Source organism: Sardina pilchardus, chromosome 16 (assembly GCF_963854185.1).
Source record: "Sardina pilchardus chromosome 16, fSarPil1.1, whole genome shotgun sequence".
Lineage (NCBI taxonomy): Eukaryota > Metazoa > Chordata > Actinopteri > Clupeiformes > Clupeidae > Sardina > Sardina pilchardus.
Genome location: NC_085009.1, coordinates 421,504 through 445,646, shown reverse-complemented (window position 1 = coordinate 445,646; position 24,143 = coordinate 421,504). Strand labels below are relative to the sequence as shown.

The 24,143-nt window shown below is 43.5% G+C and overlaps 2 protein-coding genes across 2 annotated transcripts in view; both read left to right on the top strand.

Moving 5' to 3' along the window:
* Window positions 1-4,429: 4,429 nt before the first annotated feature.
* mogat3a (monoacylglycerol O-acyltransferase 3a) lies at window positions 4,430-15,234 on the top strand. Its single transcript, XM_062516773.1, has 7 exons — window positions 4,430-4,792; window positions 5,810-5,988; window positions 6,759-6,963; window positions 10,014-10,188; window positions 11,054-11,253; window positions 11,364-11,443; window positions 14,478-15,234. The coding sequence occupies exons 1-7, from the start codon at window positions 4,699-4,701 to the stop codon at window positions 14,550-14,552; spliced, it is 1,008 nt and encodes a 335-aa protein (XP_062372757.1). The 5' UTR covers window positions 4,430-4,698; the 3' UTR covers window positions 14,553-15,234.
* A 40-nt stretch (window positions 15,235-15,274) lies between these two features.
* zgc:153012 (uncharacterized protein LOC777626 homolog) overlaps window positions 15,275-24,143 on the top strand; it is a 20,841-nt gene continuing 11,972 nt past the window's right edge. The window contains exons 1-2 of the mRNA XM_062517180.1: window positions 15,275-19,487; window positions 22,070-22,213. Coding sequence (XP_062373164.1) covers window positions 18,633-19,487; window positions 22,070-22,213 — 999 coding nt within the window. The 5' untranslated portion in view covers window positions 15,275-18,632. The remainder of the gene's footprint in view (window positions 19,488-22,069; window positions 22,214-24,143) is intronic.

Genomic DNA, 24,143 nt, shown 5'->3' with positions numbered 1-24,143 from the left:
CAGTCTTTTTCAATCGTTTAGCCTACACACAATTTTGAAAACAGAGCTCTTTTTTCTAAACACCTCACACAATTAACACCAGACCCAATTAGCAGAACACAACAGGTTGTTAGCAAAATGGAATATTTCAGTCAAAACAATAAACAAATTGATAAAAACCATATACCGTTCTCATATCACTAACATTTCAATGATTCTACACTGTCCCCATCGGTAACGCTTTAGAATAACATGTGCTGATTAGCTATTAACAGTGCATAATAAGCAGTTAACAACTATTTACTAACAGTTAGTTAACTGTTGTTATCCTTTAATAACATTAACTAACTGTTAACATACAGCTTGTAGGCTAAGTGTTAATAAGCAGCCCTTTAAGTTACTTACAAGCATATTTGTTAACAGTTTACGTGCAGCTTGTAAGTGTTAACAAGCAGCTTGTTAATGGTGAAAAATAAATTTCTTAGCTACTTGTAGTAAATTCTGCAGCCCCTCAATCTAAGGCGAGAACGATGTAACTAACAGTTAACAAGCCATTTCTTAGCTACTTGTAGTAAATTCTGCAGCCCCCCAATCTACAGTGAGAACTATGTAACTAACAGTTAGCCTAACCTTAGATAACTAGATCGATTCAATTGTGAAAAATGCACCTTCAAAACTGTTGTAACTAATGGGAAACGAACCCGGCTGCCTGTGTCACACTGAGCTCTGTAGCCAGAGAGGGTGAAAGCGGAGCAGTAGGGTAATATAAGGATCTTTGCTGTAGCCAACTGAGCTACATTTACATTACCATCTCAGCTGAAGTTGTTCTACTTGTTTCTATTTTCCGCTGAGGTTCTATATCATACTGTAACAATCCAACCCGGTCTCATTTGGTTGCAACCCGGTCTCATTTTCAAAACGTTCCCCTGGGAAAGTTTTTGCAGACCCAAGTTTTTGGAAACGTACCTGGAGGTACGTTTTGGAAATGTACCTGGAGGTACGTTTTGGATGGAGGTACGTTCCTGAAGGTACGTTTTGGAAACGTACCTGGAGGTACGTTTAGGATGGAGGTACATTTTGGAAATGTACCTGGAGGTACGTTTTGGATGGAGGTACGTTTTGGAAATGTACCTGGAGGTACGTTTTGCTGGTTATGCAAAAACGTTCCCAGGAGAACGTTTTGAGAATGAGACTGGGTTTCAGGTAGGAAGAACAGTAAATACTGCTTACAGTATGATAGAACAGAAAACGTTGTACAACCTAGGTGAAAGGCCTAGGTTGATTACATGGGCAATGATGGTGGCACAAATTTCATCACTGACTACTGTTCTTGCAGCCCTTGGAATGCCACCACCACACATTCTTACACCTCTACCTTGCCCTCTCCTTGGGCCTACTCTTCTTCCTGGCCCTGCTCCTCTCACTGCTCCTGCACCTCTCACTGCTCCTCTCACTGGCCTGCCCTTCTTCCTGGGCCGCTTGCTCTTACTCCTCCTCGTACAGACATCACAGTGTATGTCTTTTTCTGTCCTCCTTTTACTGTGTCAATGTCATACATACAGTATATATTAAAAAAAAACCTGCCACTGAGTCTAAGCCAGACTGGAATTGGCTGTGGTTGGCCCAATTTACCCAACATCATGTGTGTCATTTATTCAATTGTTTGTTCATTATCAGCTGAGATATATTGCTTTTGAACTGATATCATTGTATTTACTGTAAGGTTTGGAATATTGTGTTGTGGGATGTTGTGTGTTATCATAACATGAAATGTGTGAATGGTATGACCACAAAAGACCGATGCTTTGCTAACTGTGTTTAGAGTTTTGAAAATGTGTCAAATGAATGGACAAACGCTTGTTAGCGATTGAAAAAAACTGTAATAGCATTTTCACAAAATATGTGTGTTTTGACTGAAATGTGTATGTTGTGACTGAAGTGTGTATGTTTCGACTGAAGTGTGTCATTTTGCAACAAACAATCATAGGAATTAACTTCACCGAATATGTATGTGTGTTACGTGTGGATTTTGGAACACTCCATCAGTAGCGTGCCTCCCTTAGATAAGCCCCACCTACGTTAATTTTGAGAAGTGCAACCCATACTTTTGTCCAGTCTTCAGTGTATGACCTGTTTAACTTTGAATCTCATACTACAGTATTTAATAAATATATGTTTATATTCTCCTTAACCCATACAAGTCTTCCAGGCCTCTTCCTCCAAACAGGTCTTCAGCTCCCACCTCCCCTTTCCCTTGTTTCTTTATCAATAAACTTTTATTAAAATGGAATTCACGTCTTCTGCGTAGTGCATACAAACCTCTATAGTTCATATTCTACTTTGGTATTTCCCTGGGGTTAATTATAGTGATTGTCCTGGGGTGGCATAGTCGGGCTATTATTTGGGGTACATCCTGTTATCCCTCCCCCACACTGCTCTGTCATAGGAATAATCTAGGAATTATGCCAACTGAGTATTTTATAGCCCCCCATGGATGAAATTCTACAAAACTTGTCATACTCCCAGAGGATGTCAGGTTAATCATACACATAAAATTTGGTGCAGTTCATAACATCTCATCTGAAGATAGGGGCGATTAAAGCAGGATAATATTGCATTTTAATTATTTTTACCATGGGGGTGCAAATCACAAATGACTGGTTATATTTCAAGTTGATGCGGGCTCTTGAGACCAACATACCATAAATATTTCATCATCCTCTGTGAAACGGTTCAGTTAATTAGGAAAAATGGCATTTTTGGGGTTTCAGTGGGCCAGCATGGAGGTGGAGTTGCCCCTGGGGACCAAACGAAACTTTTCAGTAAAAGTCTACTGGGGTTACATGCCCACCAAGTTTCATGTGCCCCGGTGTTACAATGTCCCGGGAATCGTTGACCAAAAATTGAGGAAGTAGATGACGGAAGAAAAAACAAAACCTTTGACAATTCCTATAATATATAATTAGAGCCTATAATGCATAATTAGAGAAAAACTGCACTGCACAGTTGCACTTGCAAAAGTGTGTATCTTGGTCAAAATGCTTTTGTTTATGCCTTACAAGTGAATATTTATTTATACCAATGAAACTGTCAGTGCAATCAAAATGACGCCATTGTGTATGGCAAGATAGTCAGTAGTCTGTTTTGTCTCGTTAATATGACTGTTTACTCTGTAAGTATTTTATGTTGAACAATGCATGGAACCAGTACAATTGATTTTGACCAACATGAGTTGTCTAGGCTAGTGGTCTGTGTTCTTGTGATAGCTTTGGACTTTCAAGGGGTGCTTAAAGACTCATATTTCCTTTACACTTAATTAATTCATTTAACTGTCTTACATAGTTTGTATGTTTATGTTTTTCGTCAGTATGAAAACTCGTTATTGTGTATAAAATGTGCTGTTCTTCCTGGGCTTCTTCTTTTTATTATTCCGCTGCTGACCACCTTTAATGTAGCCTATTCAACTTGAACTTTGTTCTAACTTTGCAATGGAGGTCTTCAATAGGACAGAGTGGCTATTTCTTGTAAATGTGATACTTTTTGAGATATTGTAGCCTACCACTTTCTGTGAGTTATAGCCTACCATGCCGCTGCTAATGCAAGTTAAATTTATTTTTTAAACTATTTTAGCTTTTTTTTCATGCACTTGGAATTCATTAGAATTGCATTTCTTGTTTATATTTGATATTGTCATTGATATTGATATTGATATTTACTGTTACTTTCATGCTTAAATTCATTTTTCAACTTTACTGGGACTATTATTTTAGTAACAAGTGTTCATGTAGGCCTAGCCTACTTGTTTTGGACAAAAGTGTCTGCGAAATACCAACCATAACCATAGAAACCCCTTATTCGGTCATTATGCCAAGTCAACAAAAGCAAAATGCATTTTAAAGAATAGGCTATTGTTATGATCGGCTATTATTTGCTTTCGATAGGCCTATGTTCAAGAATCTTCATCAAGAATCTTTCTCTGTCAGTAGGTCAGGGACAGTAGCCTACTGCAAGCATGGGTGCAATGTTCATCAGCCCATCATGTTCAAATATTTGTAAAACCAAAAACAACATGTTTATGGCTTAATTTTCTCTAGGCCTATTTAAAATCCAATCCACCTTAAGGGCCATACGGGGCACGTAGATGCGTTTCGAATCATAGGCTATGAAGATTTTGTAAAGGAACACTTCCGAATAAGATCCCGCAGCAACCATTTTAACCAACCAAATCAGAAGAGGAATGATTAATGATTTCGACCAAACTGATTTGTACTGTTGTCATAACTGATGAGATGTGTCTGTCCTATTTCCAATATGCAGGACCCTCAAGTTGTAAAAGAGTAGAGGCGCCTACTATTGTGCCATTGGTTCAACTGACACCAAAGTTAGGGGTGGGGCTGTGACGCAATGCATTTTTGGGAGTGTTCAAGCCAAGAGCCAGCAATCACAGAAGGACAGAAAGTTCAGGTTTGGAAGCCAATTAGTTAGTGGTCTACACTTCAGCGTGAGTTGTGTTTATGACAGATCCATCCTGTTCGCAGCTAACTTACACAGTCAGTGCATAACTTCATTGAGTTTATGCGTCTGCGAGACTAACGGCAAACGAATTTGGGAACTCTAAATAGCAACAGGTCCCAGCTCAACTCCATTGCTCTGCGTGGCGTGTGAAACAACGAAAGACTGATGAGTCTATGAGAGAGCTTTGTTGTCTCGACTGCAGTCATGAAGATCGAGTTTGCGCCGCTGAACGTCCCGTTCCACAGACGCCTTCAAACGGCCGCTGTGGTTCAGTGGGTCTTCTCCTTTCTTGCGCTGGGTGAGTAGCTGTTCCTCCGCTGCTGTAACGGAGAGGGGCTGCTGTTGATGATGATGGGGGAGGTAGCCCCGATGCACCCAGAGACGTGTTTTACACGTGTGTGCTAAGTTAGCTGTGTTCCATACGTGTGCGTGCCTCTCTGTGTGCATGGAAGCGGAGAAGGATAATGTAATGTGTTGTGCTCTGTTTTTCTGCATCATGCACTTAGTCCAGAACACAAAGTGACTGTGTAGTTTGCTTGCCTGGTGGGTGCCTCCATACCAAGGGTCTAGCCCCTCTGCGAAGGAGGACACTGATCCCAATCGGCTGTGGTTCCTCTACGGAGGAAAGTGTGGACACCAGACAGGCTTTTTGTTGCTGATCTCTTGTGGCCGATACGTTGGCGACTGTAACATTTAATAGCTTACTGCCTGTATCAGGTTACATTGTAGGCGAGGCTTTTCCTGAGAGTTATGAGCCGCCTGATACAATATTATAGCTACTGAATGCTATTGTGATTTGCATCTGACCTGCATGTTGAGCTGGTTTTGAGCAATTTTTGGGGGACTGCCCTCTGGAACCTCTAATAGAATCTTGCCCAACTCTTACTGTTCAGGCAAAGGTGAGGTTTACACTATCACTGCTAAAATCGAACTACAGACTTTATGCAGAGCTAGTCTTGAAAATAACCTCTACCTGGTAAACTGTGTAATTTAATGTAATGGCAATGTAACAACATTCTGCAAGTGTGTGTTTTTCTGCATGTGTCATTGGTTCTGTGTGTGTGCCTGTGTGCCCATTTGAGTAGTGACCTTGATAAAGTGTGACAAAGAGCATCTGCCACCCTGACCAGAACCCCACTTGGCACTGTCATCCCAGTCACCTCTTAGACCCTTCAATGACGTGGACTTACTAATAGTCACATGTGCTTACGCCACACATGGAGTCTGACACAATCACCATATTGAGCTATTGAGACTTAAAGGAGGAGTTCTTCTGTTTGTTTGCCTCTCACTCTCAAGACGTCTTTCTCCACAGCTCAGTGTTGCCTTGCTGCATACGTGCTCCTGTGTCTCAGTGATTGGTGGGTCCTTGGCGCTCTCTATGCTGGTTGGCTGTACCTTGACAGGGACACGCCTATCACAGGGGGTCGGAAATCAAACTGGGTCCGGAGCTGGACGGTGTGGCAGTACTTTAGAGACTACTTCCCCATTTCAGTGAGTTAAACACACAAGCACACCTACATGAACAAACCACACAGTATCCTAAGAGATATGTCTTACGCCCATACACTCAGTCTCACCTAAGCACCCAACAGTGCACACACACACACACACACACACACACACACACACACACACAGGTGTGCGTAGATACACAAATCATATGGTCCTATTATGTCCTTCTCACATAGTGTCACCCAAGTATACCCACACATGCTCCTTCTCTGGAGATTGCATTGTGTGTGATTGTAAACACGGTTAATTGTTTAGGCAATCGTGCGTTTAGTTAATCGTACTCCCAGCGGATTGCCTGTGGCCTATTTTCAGGCAGATGTTTACTTCACATCCTGTTCTTTCTGCACAGTCTGCACAAATTGTACAGTATATAGAGTGCATCATATAGGGTGTGTATAAGATAGGGTGCATCATAGTGCACAATTCCAATTCTAAAGTATGGGGGGGGGGGGGGGGGGTGTTGCAAATTTAGCTCCGTGTGGCCACTTAAAAAATGGCTGTGGTCAAACACCGACTAGTCCAGGGCCTGTAAATTGGAAGCAACCATAGTGGCTCAGACCAAGTCAAACAGTTCCAGCCAATTAGTGTCTTTCTCCAGTAGCATAGACAGGAGGGGTTTGATTGGCTATAAAGCTCAAATATCAAAAGCCTTTCACCTTGCTGATTCACAGAAATGACCTTTAAGAGTGCCGCTATGTAAATAATGTGTGCCACTACCTCTCTCCCTCTCTCACACACACACCCCGTAGTTGGTGAAAACAGCTGATCTGGACCCCAGTCATAACTACATCTTTGGGTTCCATCCACATGGGGTTCTCGTTGCTGGGGGATTCGGGAACTTCTGCACAGAAGCTTCCGGCTTTTCAACTCTTTTCCCAGGACTCACACCATACCTGCTCATGCTGCCATTTTGGTTCCGAGTGCCATTCTTCAGGGACTACATCATGTCTGGAGGTAGGTGTGTTTGTGTGTATTTGTGTGGGCTTGTGTTAAAAAAATATTATTGTGGTGTAAATTGCCTATACTTTGTGTTATCCCATATATCCACTAAAATGTAGCATTCCAGTCAACCGGAGACAGGCGGTTTTCTTGTAATACCACTATACCGCAGTGATGCTGTATCGAATACAAAGCAGATCGATGGAAGAGTGATATTGGTGTGTTCAAAACAACTTAAATCCTGCGGAACTCTTCACACGTCCCTTTTAAAATGTGGCAAACGTAAGGATGCGCCAGTACTCACTGGCTGTTTGTGTGTCAGATGTCAGAGAGAGAGAGATAGTCAGTTTTCACACTATATCTATATTTGTGTGTGTGTGTGTGTGTGTGTGTGTGTGTGTGTGTTTTAGACAGTGGGGGAGTTTGCCCTCTGTGTTTGTCTGGCTGTTCTCTCTCTGTCCTCCATTGCGTAAACAGTCCTCATGATAGTTTACAGTGAAGAAATGATTGAACCAATCCCAATTGGGCAATGGCCCCATGCACGCTCACACGCACACCAGCACACCAACCTTGTTCCCTCATCTCCTGTCTAGACCACTGATCAGATCTGCCTGACATATGAGGAGGTGTCTTACATCTCAAGTAGCAGTACATCTCTTTTTGCCACCATTACACAAATCCAAACAGCCAATGTGTGCACATGTACACACGACATGCTATGTCATGTGCCTTTGAGCCTGCTCACTTTATGCTAGGAAAATAAAGTTGGATATTTCCCTGTTCCGACTTTAAAGTGGGGGCAGATGGATTCGCACTGAGTTTGCAAGTTGGGCCTACTTTGAGTTGCACTCTATTTTTATCATTTTTGATGTGTGATGTCACTTTCAGGTTTGTCTGGAATGCAGCTTTGGGTGTGGGTTAAGTAGGGACAATGCGACAGACACATAGGAACTGAAATTGTCATCTTGGCCTTGTGCTTCCTGTATGAGCGTACAACTTCCTCCCAGTCTTCTTAGACAGCTGCTTTACATATGTCCACTTGACATGGCAGCTGCTGCCTACTGTTGCCTATTGGCTTGCACAGACATGCTGCAGTAGGTGTGGGTGGTTGTCACTTAGCCAGTTGTTAAGATCTGTTTACGATGGTAATTGTCCATGGGAGGGGCCAGATTTGACAGATTCTGTAATGCACCATTTTTGGTTAATTGTGTGTGCATGTGTTCATGTGTGTGTGTGGGTTTTAGTCTGTGTATGGGCGTGTATGAACAAATGTATGTGTGACTGTCCGTGTACGGGTACGTGTGAACATGTGTGTGTTGACTCATGGGTGTATGTGTGTGTGTGTGTGTGATCTCTGATGTGGTCATGTCTCCCGAGTTTCATCTGACACAGCACTTACCCAACCCTAACCCGACCAGTAGACTTTCATCACAGTTGAGTCAAGTAGAGCAGTGCTGTCGTCAGCTGACCTGACCTGACCTGACGTGTCCGAATGAAGAGTTGCCCCTCTCTCTGACTAGATTTCTTCACTTTCAGTTTATTCCTCTCAATAAGCTCCAGAGCAGTAGTTCTCAACGCGTGGGGGCAGTGCAGAGGCATGACATTGGGCGCGACGAACAGAAGGACATTTGTTGTGCCTGTCTTTATTCATGGCTTTCTTTTTGACAAGGAAGATCCTACATTCAAAACAAAATAGCCACTCACAAGCATAGGAGTCATAAACAGTCCTATACGTTTTTAAAAAAAAAAAATGATATCAGGTCCAGAGCACAGAGACAAAAAATGGACGTGGGATCACAATGCTAGAATGATATTTGCATGTTACCATGTTGCTGGGGTGATGGGCTCAGGTGGGCTTGAAAATGTCCCACTTCCAAAGTGAGCAGTGATGGGAAAAGTGAATGAGGACGACTGCTCTCTAGACAACGTTTGAAGCTGAAACACCTGCAGTATTTGCAGTATATTATGCCCTCCATGATGTATGTGTGTGAGAGAGTGTGTGAGAGAGATGTCATCACTACATTCTTCTGTTCGTTTCTACATTTGAGCTCTAGCCTATGATGTTTTTTTTACAAAGCATGACTCAAGGTTTGACTAAAGCCCATAGTGTGATGACTGCTTCTGAGTGGTGTGTCTAATCATGGCTGTAGAACTGATACGCCACTGGAGGATTCTGAATGCTCTTCTAGTCTCTTTTCCATGAAGTGGCGGTGTGGTGATTTTTGCGGATGATGAGGAGTTCATGAAAGTAGGAGGACCGGCTTGGTCTTCAGGATCAGATGACCTAAGTGTGTCATCTGATGACACAAAAAAAAGTGTGACATTTTTTTGCAGACTTATAACTCTGGACTTAGGTGGGGATCATATTGGAAATAGCAAAGCAGCGGCAGTAAAGCATAATGTAACCTGCATTGTGTGGAACCACCGCGGTCCAGCCCTGCACACGCCCGGACTCGAACCCGCAAACTAGCAGCACCTTGGATCGGGAGTCGAGCGCGCTAACAATCCAGCTAAAAGCCCAGGCTACTAGCTTTCATGCCAGCAGCGCCCCTGAGGCGTCGGGGAGTGAGGTTTACTAACGTTCTCCTCGCACAGCTAACTAGCTGGCATCCGTTACAATAACAAAACACTCAGAGACCTTAATCATTTTTACATTGTTCCTAAGTTACCTGATTCTAAGAGGCGGTGTCTCTCTGATCATTCTGAATCAAACCTGATGCACATGCAGACACTCCAATAGAATCTCAATAGTCTTCTTTTCCTGCTCCACAAACCTCTCTAATGTCGTCATATTGAATGTCATTTTGCACTTGCACTCAGTCTGCTTTCCATCCAGACTGGTGGAAACAATCATGTGTACATCATCATTTGAACTGCTGTTAGCACCCGCTATCATTTATGCAGTTATTCTTGATCAACCATAGTGTGTGCGTTGGTCAAGCAGACAAAATATTTATAGAGAATAAATGTATAAAGTTACTTAGCATCAGTCATATCACTTCTGTTGGTTGGTTGGTTGTTTTGGCTGGTTCACAACCTTTTCCTCTTGATCTTTGACCCGTCAGGACTGGTGTCCAGTGAGAAGGCCAGTGCCAGCTATATCATCAGTCGGCCTGAGGGTGGACACGTTGCCGTGGTGGCAGTGGGCGGCGCACCGGAGTCGCTTGATGCCCGACCGGGAGAGCTGACCCTTCAGCTGCTGCATCGGAAGGGCTTCATCAAGCTCGCACTGAAACATGGGTGAGTGTGTGTGCTGTTGTGTGTTGGCAACTTGGGTTTTCAAGGCTGCAGTGAAACAAGATGGATAATCTCTTTGTGTGGTGGTGCATTTTATGGCCCTCATTTATGAAATGTTCGTACGATATGAAACAGTCGTATGACAGGCACATTTCTCAGGCAGCATAGCACTGTGCAGCAGGAAATTGGCAGTGAATTGGAAGGTTGAAGATCTTGGACATAAGAGTTTTCCTGTGCATGCAGCCTGTTATGTTGACATTTGCGTAAGATAGCCAAAGGCTGTGTGGGGAGAATTAGTTTCTCTTTGGAAAGCGGAACAATCATAAATGATTTTTTAAAATGGGCAAATAGCACTGTGGTATGGTTGTGTAATGAATGTACTTGCAGTATGATTTCTTTGCAAAAATAAAGTCTGTTACACTTAAATCGCCATAGTTCCCCGGCTGTCTTGGTGACGCTTATCTAGCTGTCAAAATGAACAAGGTTCAGCTGGGCTTGCAGCGTCAATCTCGAGGTCACAAATATTGATCTTTTGGACATGTAATGCACCTCATGTTGTAAATTCTTGGGGTGAGGCCTAAACAATGAACATAATACATGTATATATGGGCATGATATTTAAATTATGCTTGTTTCTAGCCTCCACATTATCCACACACGTTTATTCTTACGCTGCAATTGGAGTGATACGAAAGTGTCATGAATCACACGTGGCCCCGTCGTAAGATTATTTCTGTGCTCAGATCTACACTGGTTTCTACGCTCGGTTGATAAATGAGGGCCACTGTGTGTGTGGGTAATGCACTATTGCTGTGTAACTGTGAGTGTTTTTGAGATTTGACATTCATAAATCTGTGTGTGTGTACAGGGCATGGCTGGTTCCAGTGTTCTCATTTGGTGAGAATGAGCTCTTTGACCAGATGGAGAACCCCAGAGGCTCTGCTCTCCGCCGCATGCAGGACCGCCTCCAGAGGATCATGGGTGTGGCCTTGCCCCTCTTCCATGCCCGAGGGGTCTTCCAGTACAGCTTTGGCCTGCTGCCCTATAGAAAGCCCATTCACACCATTGGTAAGAAGCACACACCTTGCCATTGCAGTAATTCAAACATAATTAGGAAACCCTTGCTAACATCTATGTCATGAGTTATTATATTATATCATTATATTCTTTCTATACAGTGGGCCGGCCCATTCCAGTTGTGCAGACTCCATCTCCAAGTAAAGAAGACATAGACATTCTCCATAAGCTCTACATTGAGGTTAGTGTTGATTGGCATGTCTTTAAAGCAACACCATGGAAGTTTTGCTCTCGGGGTCCCCCTACAGTTGGGAAACGGTAATTTCTTTACGTATGTCGTAAAATCTGTCACGGTTACACCAGAAGCAAGTTAGACATACAATATAGGCTAGACATATTGAGGCTGCACATTAAATACTAAATTATGTGGTACTACGATAGCAGTTATGTGATAACACATTTTGTAAAACTAGGCTTTCAGCTCAGGTCTGTGCACGTTCTCGGTAGGCCTATTGGGATAATGTTGGTCAATCCTGAAGTGTAGGCTACAAGACCGATTACTTATTAAAAAAAACGATTACGATATTTATGAGCAATAGCGTAATCGGTGATCATTTTTAGTGTCTCTATGACATAAAAAAAAAAAATCGATGTTCACCAGATATTGTATGCTATGGTATTCACGTCCATAGTAGTGGCATATATTTGCACGGGCAAAATGTTTGTAGAGGCAGAGCTCTTGTAAGATATGATGACAGAATCTTACACGTGATAACTTTGTTTTTCAAGATAATTGTTTGGTCAGTATAGGCGGTAGATTTACACGTTGAGCTATAACTAGCACATATAACCAGCTCCCGAGCAGTTTGGTCAGCAGCATGACTAGATGATAGAGCCACGCTAAGACAGAGCCACTTTCTTATGACAGCACATTTGAGCAACGCTAACCCACTGAGCCAGGATACACGTGCATTTGTTGACAAGCAGAATTCTGCAGGAGGAGTTCTCACGTCTTGGGCAAACTCGGACTGCCTGCGTTGTATGTGAAATGTATACTCCAGGTAGGCCTACAGTGGCATACATTTCAGCATATCATCATATGAGTATAATTTCATGGGTTTTATTTTTTTCAAGCGCCATGATCGCGTAGCTCATGTAAGGCAGCGTCATTTAAGCCTACTGTTTACAGAATGAATATGTAGGCCTAATTCAATTGTTTGTATGGTAGGTAATGGCATAGGCTATCGTCAATATTATAATATGAAGCTATCTGCAAAGTAGAAAAGTAAATTTGCATTAGGCTACAGCCTGTGGCAAGACACTTTCACCAGAAAAGTAAATAAACAAACATGACTCAGTCATTAGGTTAGTTAGCCTAAAATATTATTTCTGTCTAATCGTGATTCACTTTCAAGAATGTAGACTAGCCCCTACTAAACGTGTACACCCCGTTTATAGGCTTAGGCTACTTATGACTGTTTTTTTGTCCTAGAAGGAGCTTCGTCATAAATCGCTACTTCAACATCAGGCTGTAGCCTAGCCTACCAAGTTTACACTTGTATCATAACACTTTCGGTTTCGTTGCTGCTTCGGCCATCAACATCTTTTACTGTCTATGCAACATAGGCTACAGTGGGCTTTCACTGAATTTGAGGAAGTGGTGGGGGAAGTGTATGCTGTAAAGCAGTCGAATTTTGTAGTTCTTTTTGTGCGCGGGTTCACACCTGAAAAACTACATGTTGTTGCTTTAAATTAGGGCCGGGACTTTAACGCGTTAATTGAGATTAATTAATTACACAAAAATGAATGTGTTAAAAAAATGTACGCATTTTAATCGTGTTTATTTTTACACCGTGGAACGTTTCTCACTGGATGAGTTTCAGAGGGACCGATTATACTGGAGCACCAACTAACGCGCATGATTGCGGTTCAGGCGACAACAAACCACAGTGGGCTGATGCAAAGTCCTTTTAAGTGTCTCTGGCTGATGTGACCGCGCTGGCTGGCCCCGTGGATGGGACATTTTGTTACAAAAAAACGAACGTCGATAAGAGCATGGTTGTGTGCAAGCTATGCAACAAGGAATTTGCATATCACCGCAGCACATCGAGCCTTAAGTATCACCTCAGTGCAAAACATATAGCAGCTAGCGTGGACAAAGTCTGTTATGGCTTGTGAAGCAAGAGAGAATGTTTTCTAATAGTCAGGGTTTCCAATGTTCTGAATGTAGGCCTACTTGAAAGTATTGTGATACTCCAGACACTTGAGGGAAACTTCCGAGCTTTATTTATTAAACAAATAGCAACCGAGTTGCTGTTACAGCCACAACTCACAATTATAACAGAGTAATTCACCGCACCTAAGTCTATGTCCAACTTCACTCTCGGAACCGGGCACACACACACACGCACACAAGCTCACACGTAAACTCCACCCCCCCTCCCCCCAGTTCCCCTTAAAGGGACACAACAATTTCATGAACTCAACTCAAGGTAACAGGTAACACATCACACACAATTAACAGGATATCACAGTATTGTGTTTTACTTAAAAAAACAAAGTATTATAGTTTACAGAAGGTCTACCTATCTATAGGCTACTTGAATTTCTGAAATGTAGGCCTACTATATTTCCAAATATGGTATTGCTACACTTTATGGCAAAAATTGCACTGGTCTGTTGGACTAAACAATATTTTTGTTGCTTAAGCTTATGTATTCAGTCCTTATTCAATGGTATACTAAAAATCCATGTGAAAATTACTTCTCACTGTTCTCAGGTCAAATATTGATCTGCGATTAAATTGTGATTAATTCCGATTAATTAATTACGAAGCCTCTAATTAATTAGATTAATTGTTTTAATCGAGTCCCAGCCCTACTTTAAATAGTAGGGTAATGACGAACAGAGTATGGGTGGAATGAGTTGTGCCATAAGGTGAAAAGATCAGTATGTGTCATGAGTAATGATTTGCACATGTAGGTCTGAACTGAGTGGTAAAGCAGGTTTGTGAATGTGCATGCAAATAATGATTTTTTTTGTGTGTGTTTGTCTTTGTATGAGAGAGAGAGAGAGGAGAGAGAGAGAGAGAGAAGAGAGAGAGAGAGAGAGGAAGAGAGAGAGAAGAGAGAGAGAGAGAGAGAGGAGAGAGAGAGAGAGAGAGAGAGAGAGAGAGAGAGAGAGGAGAGAGGAGAGAGGAGATGAGAGAGAGGAGAGAGAGAGAAGAGAGAGAGAGGAGAGAGAGATCCACTAGTAACCACTCTTACTGTTCACAGGAACTCACCCAGGTGTTTGAGGAAAATAAAACAAATTATGGTATCGCTGAAGACAAGCATCTCAAGTTCATCTGACACCTCTGTTACAAACTCATATTCTGTCTGTCTGTGTCCTTCTACTTGTCTGTCTGCCAAACTGTCTGCCTGCCTGTGTGTCACTGACAGCCATTCTGTCTGGAATTCTGTTGGTTATTCTAAAGGGCAAGCACCTTATGGACACTCAGCAGGTGCTGCTGTGTGTGTGTGTGTGTGTGTGTGTGTGTGTGTGTGTGTGTGTGTGTGTGTGTGTGTGTGTGTGTGTGTGTGTGTGTGTGTGTGTGTGTGTGTGTGTGTGTGTGTGTGTGTGTGTGTGTGTGTGTGTGTTAATGAGACAGTGACAAAGAATGTGATCTTTAGTCCTGTTTGTCTGATTTCAAATGGTTAATTTGCTGTAACTCTTTCTGTGTGTGTGTGTTGTTGTGTGTGTGTGTGTGTGTTGTGTGTTTTGTATGTTACATTTGTGTAGGAAAGCACAGCACATACACACTCAAAACTCTCAAAACTCTATAGTCATATGAATGAACATAGGGAATTATCTATGTGTATATATCAAACATATTGCTGAAGTCAAGGCTCAGAGACTATTTATCGGAAGTGTTTACATGCATTGTATCCATGTTGCCTGAAAATGCTAATTATATTACCAACCTGTCTATTGACATTTCATAGCCTCCAGACCATGTCTGACTGTTATCATTACAACTGCCTCTTTGTGTGTGTGTGGTGTGTGTGTGGATGGGGTGGGGGGGGGGGGGGGGGGGGTGCGTGGATGTGTGTTTACAATTATTGTTACACAACTGTGTGTTTGTTGCCGTGTGTGTGTGTGCGTATGCTTGCGCACAGAAAATACTCAGAGATATGGGACACTGGTAAATCCAGGTGTTCAGGTTCGTTTTCTGGAGAAATCCATCTTGCTTGACAAGCCATTTAGTGCTATACTTTAGTTGGTGGTTAAAACTGCTCATTCGTGTTATTGTTCAATGATAAACATACAGACAATAAAATACTGTGACTGATTTTGATTTGTTTTATTATTATTCTACTAAAAAATCATACAGTAGCCTGAGAGTTCCACTTTCAAAGCATATTTGATGACTCAGAAGGAATGCATTCTTTAGTCAGTCAAAGTGAACTTTATTGTTACATTGAACAAATGAACTTCCAAGACTAGACCAGTATAAAATATCAGAACTATAATTGCTTCAACATTTCTTTTAGATAAACTCGGTCATGCCACTTAGAGTAGGCCTACATTTTATAGAGGCGTTATAACGAATTCCACAGGAGTTATTAAGCCTGATTTTATTGATCGTACATTACCATATAACGCGTCAGAGGGCGCCAAAGACCAGCTCTCTGTGTATTAGCTCTTCGTCTTCCAGGGCTCGATACTCTGGCTGATCTGTGACTGGTCGCGTAATATGATGATTCCGGGCCGGGAGAGGAGGCGATCTCCGGTCTGACCTCCACGCTTCAGGGCAGGAAGTTTAGCAACTAGTGCGTGCTACATCTGCGAGCGCTTATGGCTGGAGAAACAAACTGGCTTATGAGTAATTACGCAGTAGAGTTAACAGCCTATAACATCAGAAAAAGTTACAGACAACATCTTATTTGTATGTCTATTTGTTATTAGATAAAGCACAGTTTTGCGAAATTACAGCGATTACATTTTTAAAAAGTAGTCAGCGGAAGATTGTTGCAAAAGTGGTTGAGTGGCAGTCGTCGTCTTTCGCTGCCCGCATCCGGAGCGTCTAGTTCAGTTGCATAGGTGAGGAGTCGAGATTACCCAGGGAGAAGGGATGCGCCGCCGACGCATCGTGCGTCTGAGGGCGGGACTTCCGTTTGAAGAAAACTTGTCAACAGTTTCTCACCAGAAACAAATAACATGTAGTTTGATTTCACGCGAAGGGATGCAACAACTCAACAAACGGCACGAATCTGAGAGTAATGGAGTGACGGACGGATAACCCCAAAATGAGCGTGTTCTGGCACTAACGGTATTTAAAGTTCTACGGAGCAGCCTGCGCTAGCCGTGAACGTCTCTGTCAAGAGTTGTGCGCTGAAGTCTACCAGTGTCCAACGAGAAGGGAACTTATTTCTTGTTATACGGGCGGAGAGCTGCTTCACAGTTGAAGACCGTCAACTCGCCACAGAACCTCGCCGATAGCTCGTTGTGGCTACAGTGGAAATTTGCTTCAAAATCACAACTTGGACTCGGTTCGAGCCTGGAAGAGGTGTGACGGACGAGAAGTGGAGAGACGGACCGAGTGTGTGAGTGACAGACAGAAAGAGGGTGTTGTAAATCTGAGAATCAATGGTGTTGGATTAACCTTTTTACTGTTTTCTCAAAACAGAGATTTATAAACACACTATTTGTACTTTGGTAACACTTGATCGGCCTCAAGAGAAATACAACACCCCCTTAAACTTATTTTTCCGATGTGAAGAGTTGAGGATATTCTTCCTAAAAGCCTGGCACAAGCTTCTGTGGATGTGCTTTGACTCTGTTTGAACGTGTATTCGTCACCCTGATAAATGATGTGGGAGGGACATTGTGCAAGGTATACTACATCACTTCAGTAGGTTAGGCTTTCTTTTCCTGGAGATTAAAGCTCGTGTGAATGACTGTGAGCCTGGAGGAAAAACGCATTCAAACAAGTCAATGCGTGAAATGTACGTCATTCAACTTCAGTGTCCAGACTTCATCAGAATGTAGGTTGACATCTGGCCCGTGATGCGCACACCTTTGGTTCACAATTTCAGCCTAAAACCGTATCTCTCCTCTAAGGCTGACGGTTGGATGTTGCGCCATTTGCGGTATGGTGCGAATGCAACCGTTCTTGAAGTGTGCTTGTAGGCCTATATTGCATCAAATAATAGTTTGAAACCACAGCGTTCCATGGGCCCCCAGTCAGGAATCTAAATTGGCCACGGAGACGTCAGAGTGTTGGCTACAACACTCTATTGGATTATAAACTTTGCCTTTGTCCAATACGTGACCCTCAGCACAAATGCCTACAGCGGAAAGTTGTTCACCGATTTTTCTGGGAAAACCTCGAGATAATCCTCAACATGGATTACCCGTGGTAATCTATAGTTAGACTCAGAGCTGGGTGGTTCTTCTTTCGGTGTGAAAGTCTTCCCCTGTCGTGTCGACCCCGCCTCTGAAACTGCTCACGGTAACGGAGATAAACTTTACCTGTCGGTGAGCAGCAGAGAAGACAAATATTTTTTAACTGCTAGTTTTACACGATTAGTTATTTTGTTGTGTCGCTGTGTATTTATTTTAGGCTATTGTTATCTTTGACCCGAGGGACAAGGGGTTCACCCAATCTGACCTGATCGACGCGCACGTACGAAAGATCCACATCATTTGGTGGAATGTATCCCGTGGCGCAGGCGCAGTAACACTGTCAGGCAAGCCATCTATAAATACGCGAAGGGAGGAGAACGCCTTGTTCGTCTTCAGCCAAGTGCGCCTTGCGCAACCTCCGGGCAAAGAGCTGCCTGCTCCTGTGCAAAAGGCTTGGCTCCAGGTCTCGCTTTCTCTTTAAAAAAAAAAAAAAAAAAAACATTACAAAGTTCTTCACTCTTTTTCAGAAGTTCGCACAGTGAGGGCTTATTTGAAAGTTGTATGTGTGTTTTTTAAAGGTTTTAAAGTGCACAGAAGGAGTGTAGTTGCAATTCCTATGGGAAGGCCTCTGTGAGTTCACCTGAGGACTGTTTTTGAGTGTGATCTGTGGAATGTAACCAGATGCTCCCCTGTGGGTTTGCTGATGAAAAGAGACCATTATTCCTCCTCATCCCCCAAGCACTCTCTGTCCCTGTCTGAGTGGAGATACTTGGATGTTCCATGTTGCTTTTGGTTGACCTCAGAGATTTGTTTTCTCATTCTGTGAAGCCCAGTTGCATTGGTGTGTATGTGCGTGTGTCTGACATTCTTTGGAATCTGGGCATTAACGAGGAAAGAGATATGAGTCTTCACACTCAGGGCTAATAACACAATAACAACACACTCAACCCCCCCCCCCCCACACACACACACACACACACACCCCTACCCCAAACACACACTCCACTCACACACTGACACACTTACACATTTTCACCTTTACAATGAGTGGGGGTAAGAAAAAAAGTGGTTTCCAGATCACTAGCGTGACGTCTGACTACAGCCAGTGGACAACGGACAGCCCCAGCGGCCAGAACCCTGCGCCTGCAGACGGCAGCCCTGCGGGGGGGCTGAGCAATGGAGGCCAGAGTGCCACGGCTTCCCCGTCTCTCCCTCACCGGCAGCAGCCCACAGCCGACAGGAGCTCAACGGACCCCGCTCAGACTGTGCCCAACGGGCCTAGCCCTTTCCTTGCCCTCAGCCCGCCTTCCTCGCAGACGGACAGGAGCTCCAGCCAACCGGCTACGCCCGTCCTCTCGCGGCGGCAGAGCGAGGCGGAGCAGCAGGGCAGCGGCGGGGGCAGCGGCGGCGTTCTGAGCAGCAGCGGCGGGGCGTCCCGATTCCGCGTGGTGCGCCTGGGCCAGGGCCTCGGGGAGCCGTACCGCCGCGGCCGCTGGACCTGCGTGGACCAGCTGGAGCGGCCCGAGCCCGAGCCACGCCTGCGCCGCGTGCTGGACAGCATGCGCCACGCCCACTCGCTGGAGTCCCTGGAGACGGTGGGCCTGGAGAGCGGGGGCCTGGGTGGCGCGGTGGCCGGGGCGGCGCTCAAGCCTCTGGGGCTGGCCAGGGGTCTGCGGGGCGCGGCGGCGGCAGCAGCGGGGCCCCTCGTCCACTCCCAGGGCACCAGCCACCTGCTCGCGCACCAGCAGCAGCCGCAGCAGAGGCAGGCCGGCGCTCTCAGTGGGCCGCCCTCACCCACGCACGCCAGCCCCGAGCCACCCAGTCTGCTGTCGCCACCCACGCCACGCACGCGCAACATTCCGCCGCCACTCAGGCTGGACATGGATGCCACCGGAAAGGTAACACACACACACACACACACACGTTTGTGGGACAGTGTGGGAACACGTATTTACAGAGTTCTCACACTGTAAGCACGCGTTCTTATAGACACAGCACAAGCCTACATTCACCAGATATCCACACACACAAGTGCACTAAGTACTCTGATACATGCACACTACATACAGTACATGCACATTCAGTACAAGTGTTGTCAAACACATCATGTATAAAGCAGTGACATACAGTTCAGGGAAAAGGCACAGTATACTGTACACTGACCTGTATGGTGCAAGCATGCAGAAAACAGGCACAAAAATACACTCAAATTATTCACTGCTTATCAGTAGATTGCAGTTCAGCAGCACCTTGTGGTTTTTGAAACAGTAGCTAGTCAGACAGACACAGCTGTTGATAAGCCAGTCTGTTTTACTGTAAGTAAGTAAGTAAGTAAGTAAGGTTTATTTATAGAGCACATTTAACCACAGCTCACACTGTCCAAAGTGCTGTACAAAGTGCATAAACTAACAAATAATAAAATAGGATAAAATAGATAAGCAAATAAATACATAATACAGAACAGTGATTTAGGCTAAGATGACATCAACAGACAACACTCAATTATAGACATAACAGGGTAGACAATTAACGCACAGGGAAGGCCAATGTAAAAAGGTGTGTTTTAAGCCTGGATTTGAAGGGTTATTGAGGGGGCATTTCTGATGTCAAGTGGCAGTTGGTTCCACAGCTGGGGGCCAGCAACAGAAAAGGCTCTGTCACCTTTTTGCTTTAGCCGGGACCGTGGGACGTGGAGGAGGCATACTGAACATTACATCCATGTCACATCCTGAGCACAATGCATCTAAGGAATAGCTAAATCAAATATCTGATATATTCCTAGATGGTGTCCAAACTGTGCATCCATCAATTTGGTTACTACATTTCCTCCATATAATGTGATACTTCTTAATTATCGTTCATATGACACAAAGTTTAGAGGGCTGGAATTATGTCACAGATATATTGACTAGTTTTGTGTTAAAGGTCACACATTTTGTCTCATTCATTTCTCGTGGTCTTATTAAAACATCTGGCATCTGACATCTGTGATTTGTCAAAAGCACTACAACACCATTTTCAATTATGTCTGAAGAGCCCTGCTCATTAGTGGCCTATCTGGGTGCCTGTTCCTTATACAAAAGCATTACATTACATTGCTGGATGGCTTAGCTTTGACATTTTAGTAACAGTTCCTGAACTTGAGGGATCAATGCAAACTTTTGCACTTTTGTTCTTTAGTCAGAGACCAGATAAGTAAAATTGAAGTGGTTCTATTCAACAAGCTTCCTTAAATGGCATCATGAAAAATTGACTCATTCATCTCGTTTCCAGACCTAGGCAGCCCATAAACCATCCCAAATACCAAAATACATTAGTAAAAGCGCTGAAAAGTAACCTTCCATGACTGATGACTGATGACTGATGTGACTGATCATTTTATAGCAATTGGATTTGTAGGGAATATGCAAAAGCACATCCACTGACTGCAGATCACTTGATTTCAGTAAGGCGTAAAGTAGTTCTATTAATGTTATTATCATTGTTAACAGTGTGACGTACATGGTATCATCACATGTAGAGATATGCAAAATAACATTTCTTCTTTATTGAGGGGCTGGTAATTGCATTTGATAGACCTTTTGATCTGGGCCTGTCTTGACTCTTTATCATAGTACAGTAAACACACATTCAGTAACACACACACACACACACACACACACAAATGCATGCATAAACAAGAGTTTATGTTGAACTAATTTCTCTCATACATCCTCATTGAAATAGATATGTATACTATAATGCACATCATTCATCTAATTCACAGTCATTCTCACACTCACTCACTTTTCACGTTCACACACACTTTCTCATATGCTCAGATTATTCACCAGCAGACTCATATCTGTAGTATTCATTGCCACTCCGTGAGTTTGTGACTCAGCCGGATTCACATGTAAATTTTCCATCAAAGCCGCAGCTGAACAGTCAAACAGGAAACAGGAAGTCTACTAAACAGGATGTCCGTCCAACTTGCTTACTCGCTGTTAGCTGGGTTGATCTGCAAACTTTTGACATTATAACACATGATGATAAAGCTTTAATCAACTGGCTGTTTGTGGGTAAAACAAGCAAACATGGTAGCTGGCATGGACTGATAAAAGAAGTCATTCTTTATGTCAGACAGTATTGTTTCAGATTCAGATTTTTTTTGTGAACAATGCTGTAATGAACTTCCTGGTTTCCCTTACAATTCATGACCTTGACGTTACAATTATATGCATCACCAGGGCAGACATTGCACACCTGTTATTAAGAAATCTAGAGACCAGGTGTCTCCTTCCCATGCTTGTCAAACCAGCTTTTGGAACAAGCCTGAGCACATGTTGCAGTCAGCACGGTCTACTGTGTCATGCAGTACTTTAAAGATACAGTATACAGGCCTTGAGAGAAAGTGAAGACATTATTTCGTTTTTTTCCCCAGCTGGTCCCTTTGTGGATCTCCTAACCCCCTGTCTGTCTGTGTTTCCTTGTCAATCAGTTCCGTATGACCCAGTCACAGCCCAGCTCCCCAGGCTCCCACCTGGGTGGCCGAGATGGTCTGTTCCACCCGAGCCTCACACCCATTCAAACGCCCTCAGCGCTTGCCCTGGCACAGTCCATGTTTGGAGTGGGGGGGTGCCTTTGAGGTGGATGAAAGGTGGGTAATTGTGTGTGTGTGTGTGTGTCTTAGTCCATGTACATTGAGGTGTAGTGTGTTCAGTGGTGAACATTGAGGTGTAGGAGCATGGGATCAAAGTTGTTGGCTTTGACACAATTTAAACAAATTTTCCTCATTTGTTTTTCTCAATAAAAAACAAGCTAAATAAATGTCAGGGTAACTCATACATTTTGGAAGTATTTGGAGATTGGTGCTTTAAATGAGTTTTCTGACCTAGAGCACATTATTAGGCTGTGGGAACAATAGGTGTGTTGTACACATAATATATTTCATTTCATCACACCTATCTATTGACAAAAACGTACCTTCAAAATGATTAAACCCTGGCAAATAAATCTCAGTGTATGTGGAGGATGTGTGAACCTGCTGTGGCTTGTTTATCTCTCAGGGTATGTATGTGTCATAATAAGAAGCGTTCTCACGGTAAAAAGTGCTTGTAGTACACTCTTAAATGAATGTGTTGAAAACAACACAACTTCCGTTATTTTTAAGACATTTCTACATGTCGAGATAGGGGACAACACATTCATTTTAAGATTGTAAGTCTGTGTGTGTGCCTGTGTGTGTGTGTGTGTGTGTGTGTGTGTGTGTGCGCGTGTGTGTGCGTGTGTGTGTGTGCATGCACATGCGACTATGAAGTAGCAATGTGGCGTTAAATACTGCCTGGAGCTGGCGTGAGTGTGAGGCGGAGCTGAATGGCCAGCCCTGCCCTTTACAGAGGAGAGTTAGCGTGACGCCGCACGTCACTGTGGGTCAGGCAGAGTTGAGAGTGAGGCGGGCAAGAGATCACCTTTGCGCTGTTGTGCTGTTCTGCTTCATTTGGGTCCAAGGTGTTCGTCTCAAAAAGGACCCCTCAGATAAAAGCACGTGGGTCATATCAGGTGGCATGCATATGTTATGTTGGAAAGTTCTTCTTATTTCTTCCTTGTGCACCTCTCTACCCTCTCTATCCTTTTCAATTTTTTTCCTGTCTTCTTTGTATCATCTCTTTTTCTATCTCTCCTTTAGATAGATAGATAGATAGATAGATAGATACTGTAGATAGATAGATCGATAGATAGATGCTTTATTGGTCCCCAAGGGGAGAATCAAGATTCAAGAATTTCCCCTCCATTACCTCCCCTGTCACCATCTCTCTCATCACTCACTATCTCTCTGCATGGGTATTATACTGTAGCTCTATATTTAGAGCTGGTGCACTGATGAGCGCAGTTGCATTTTTGGAGCCCAGGCTAGAATAGGCCAGTGAGAAGCTGCGGCTCCGCTGGAGGCCATGTTGGCTCTGGTCCAGCGGCACCCTCCTGAACTTCACAGACCAGTGTGCACAGTCTCAGCCACTGTCTAAATACCTCGGCAAACACACACACACACACACACACACATATATGCTGGAGCACACAGACAGCGGGTAACCGAACATGAAGCAGACTCACACATGAATCATTGAAGTGATGAACATACAGCCAAACACGCGTAAACACACCGATACAGTACATACATGGGTTATATAATAATGATGCCATAGTTGTTGTTATTATATGATTGATTGAATGACTTTATTGTTTATTTGCTATTCTCCTTTGTGTTCATTGTTTATTTTCATTAGATTATTACTTGATTGATATTGTTTATTGTTCACATTGCTATTCTCCCTACTGAAGTCTGAACCAACTTTTTTTGAATTGTTCACTGTTAAATGAATCATTGTATTGTTTTTATTTGTATGTCAAATGCCAAATAGGCATAACCATAGAGAGAGAGTACACTCACATGTCTCATGTGCACACACACCATCCAGTGCATACAGTAAGCTCTCACTCTTTCCCTTCAGCCCTCTCTCTCTTCTTTTCCTCTTTCTCTCTCTCTTTCTCTCTCTCTGTCTTTCAGTGTGATT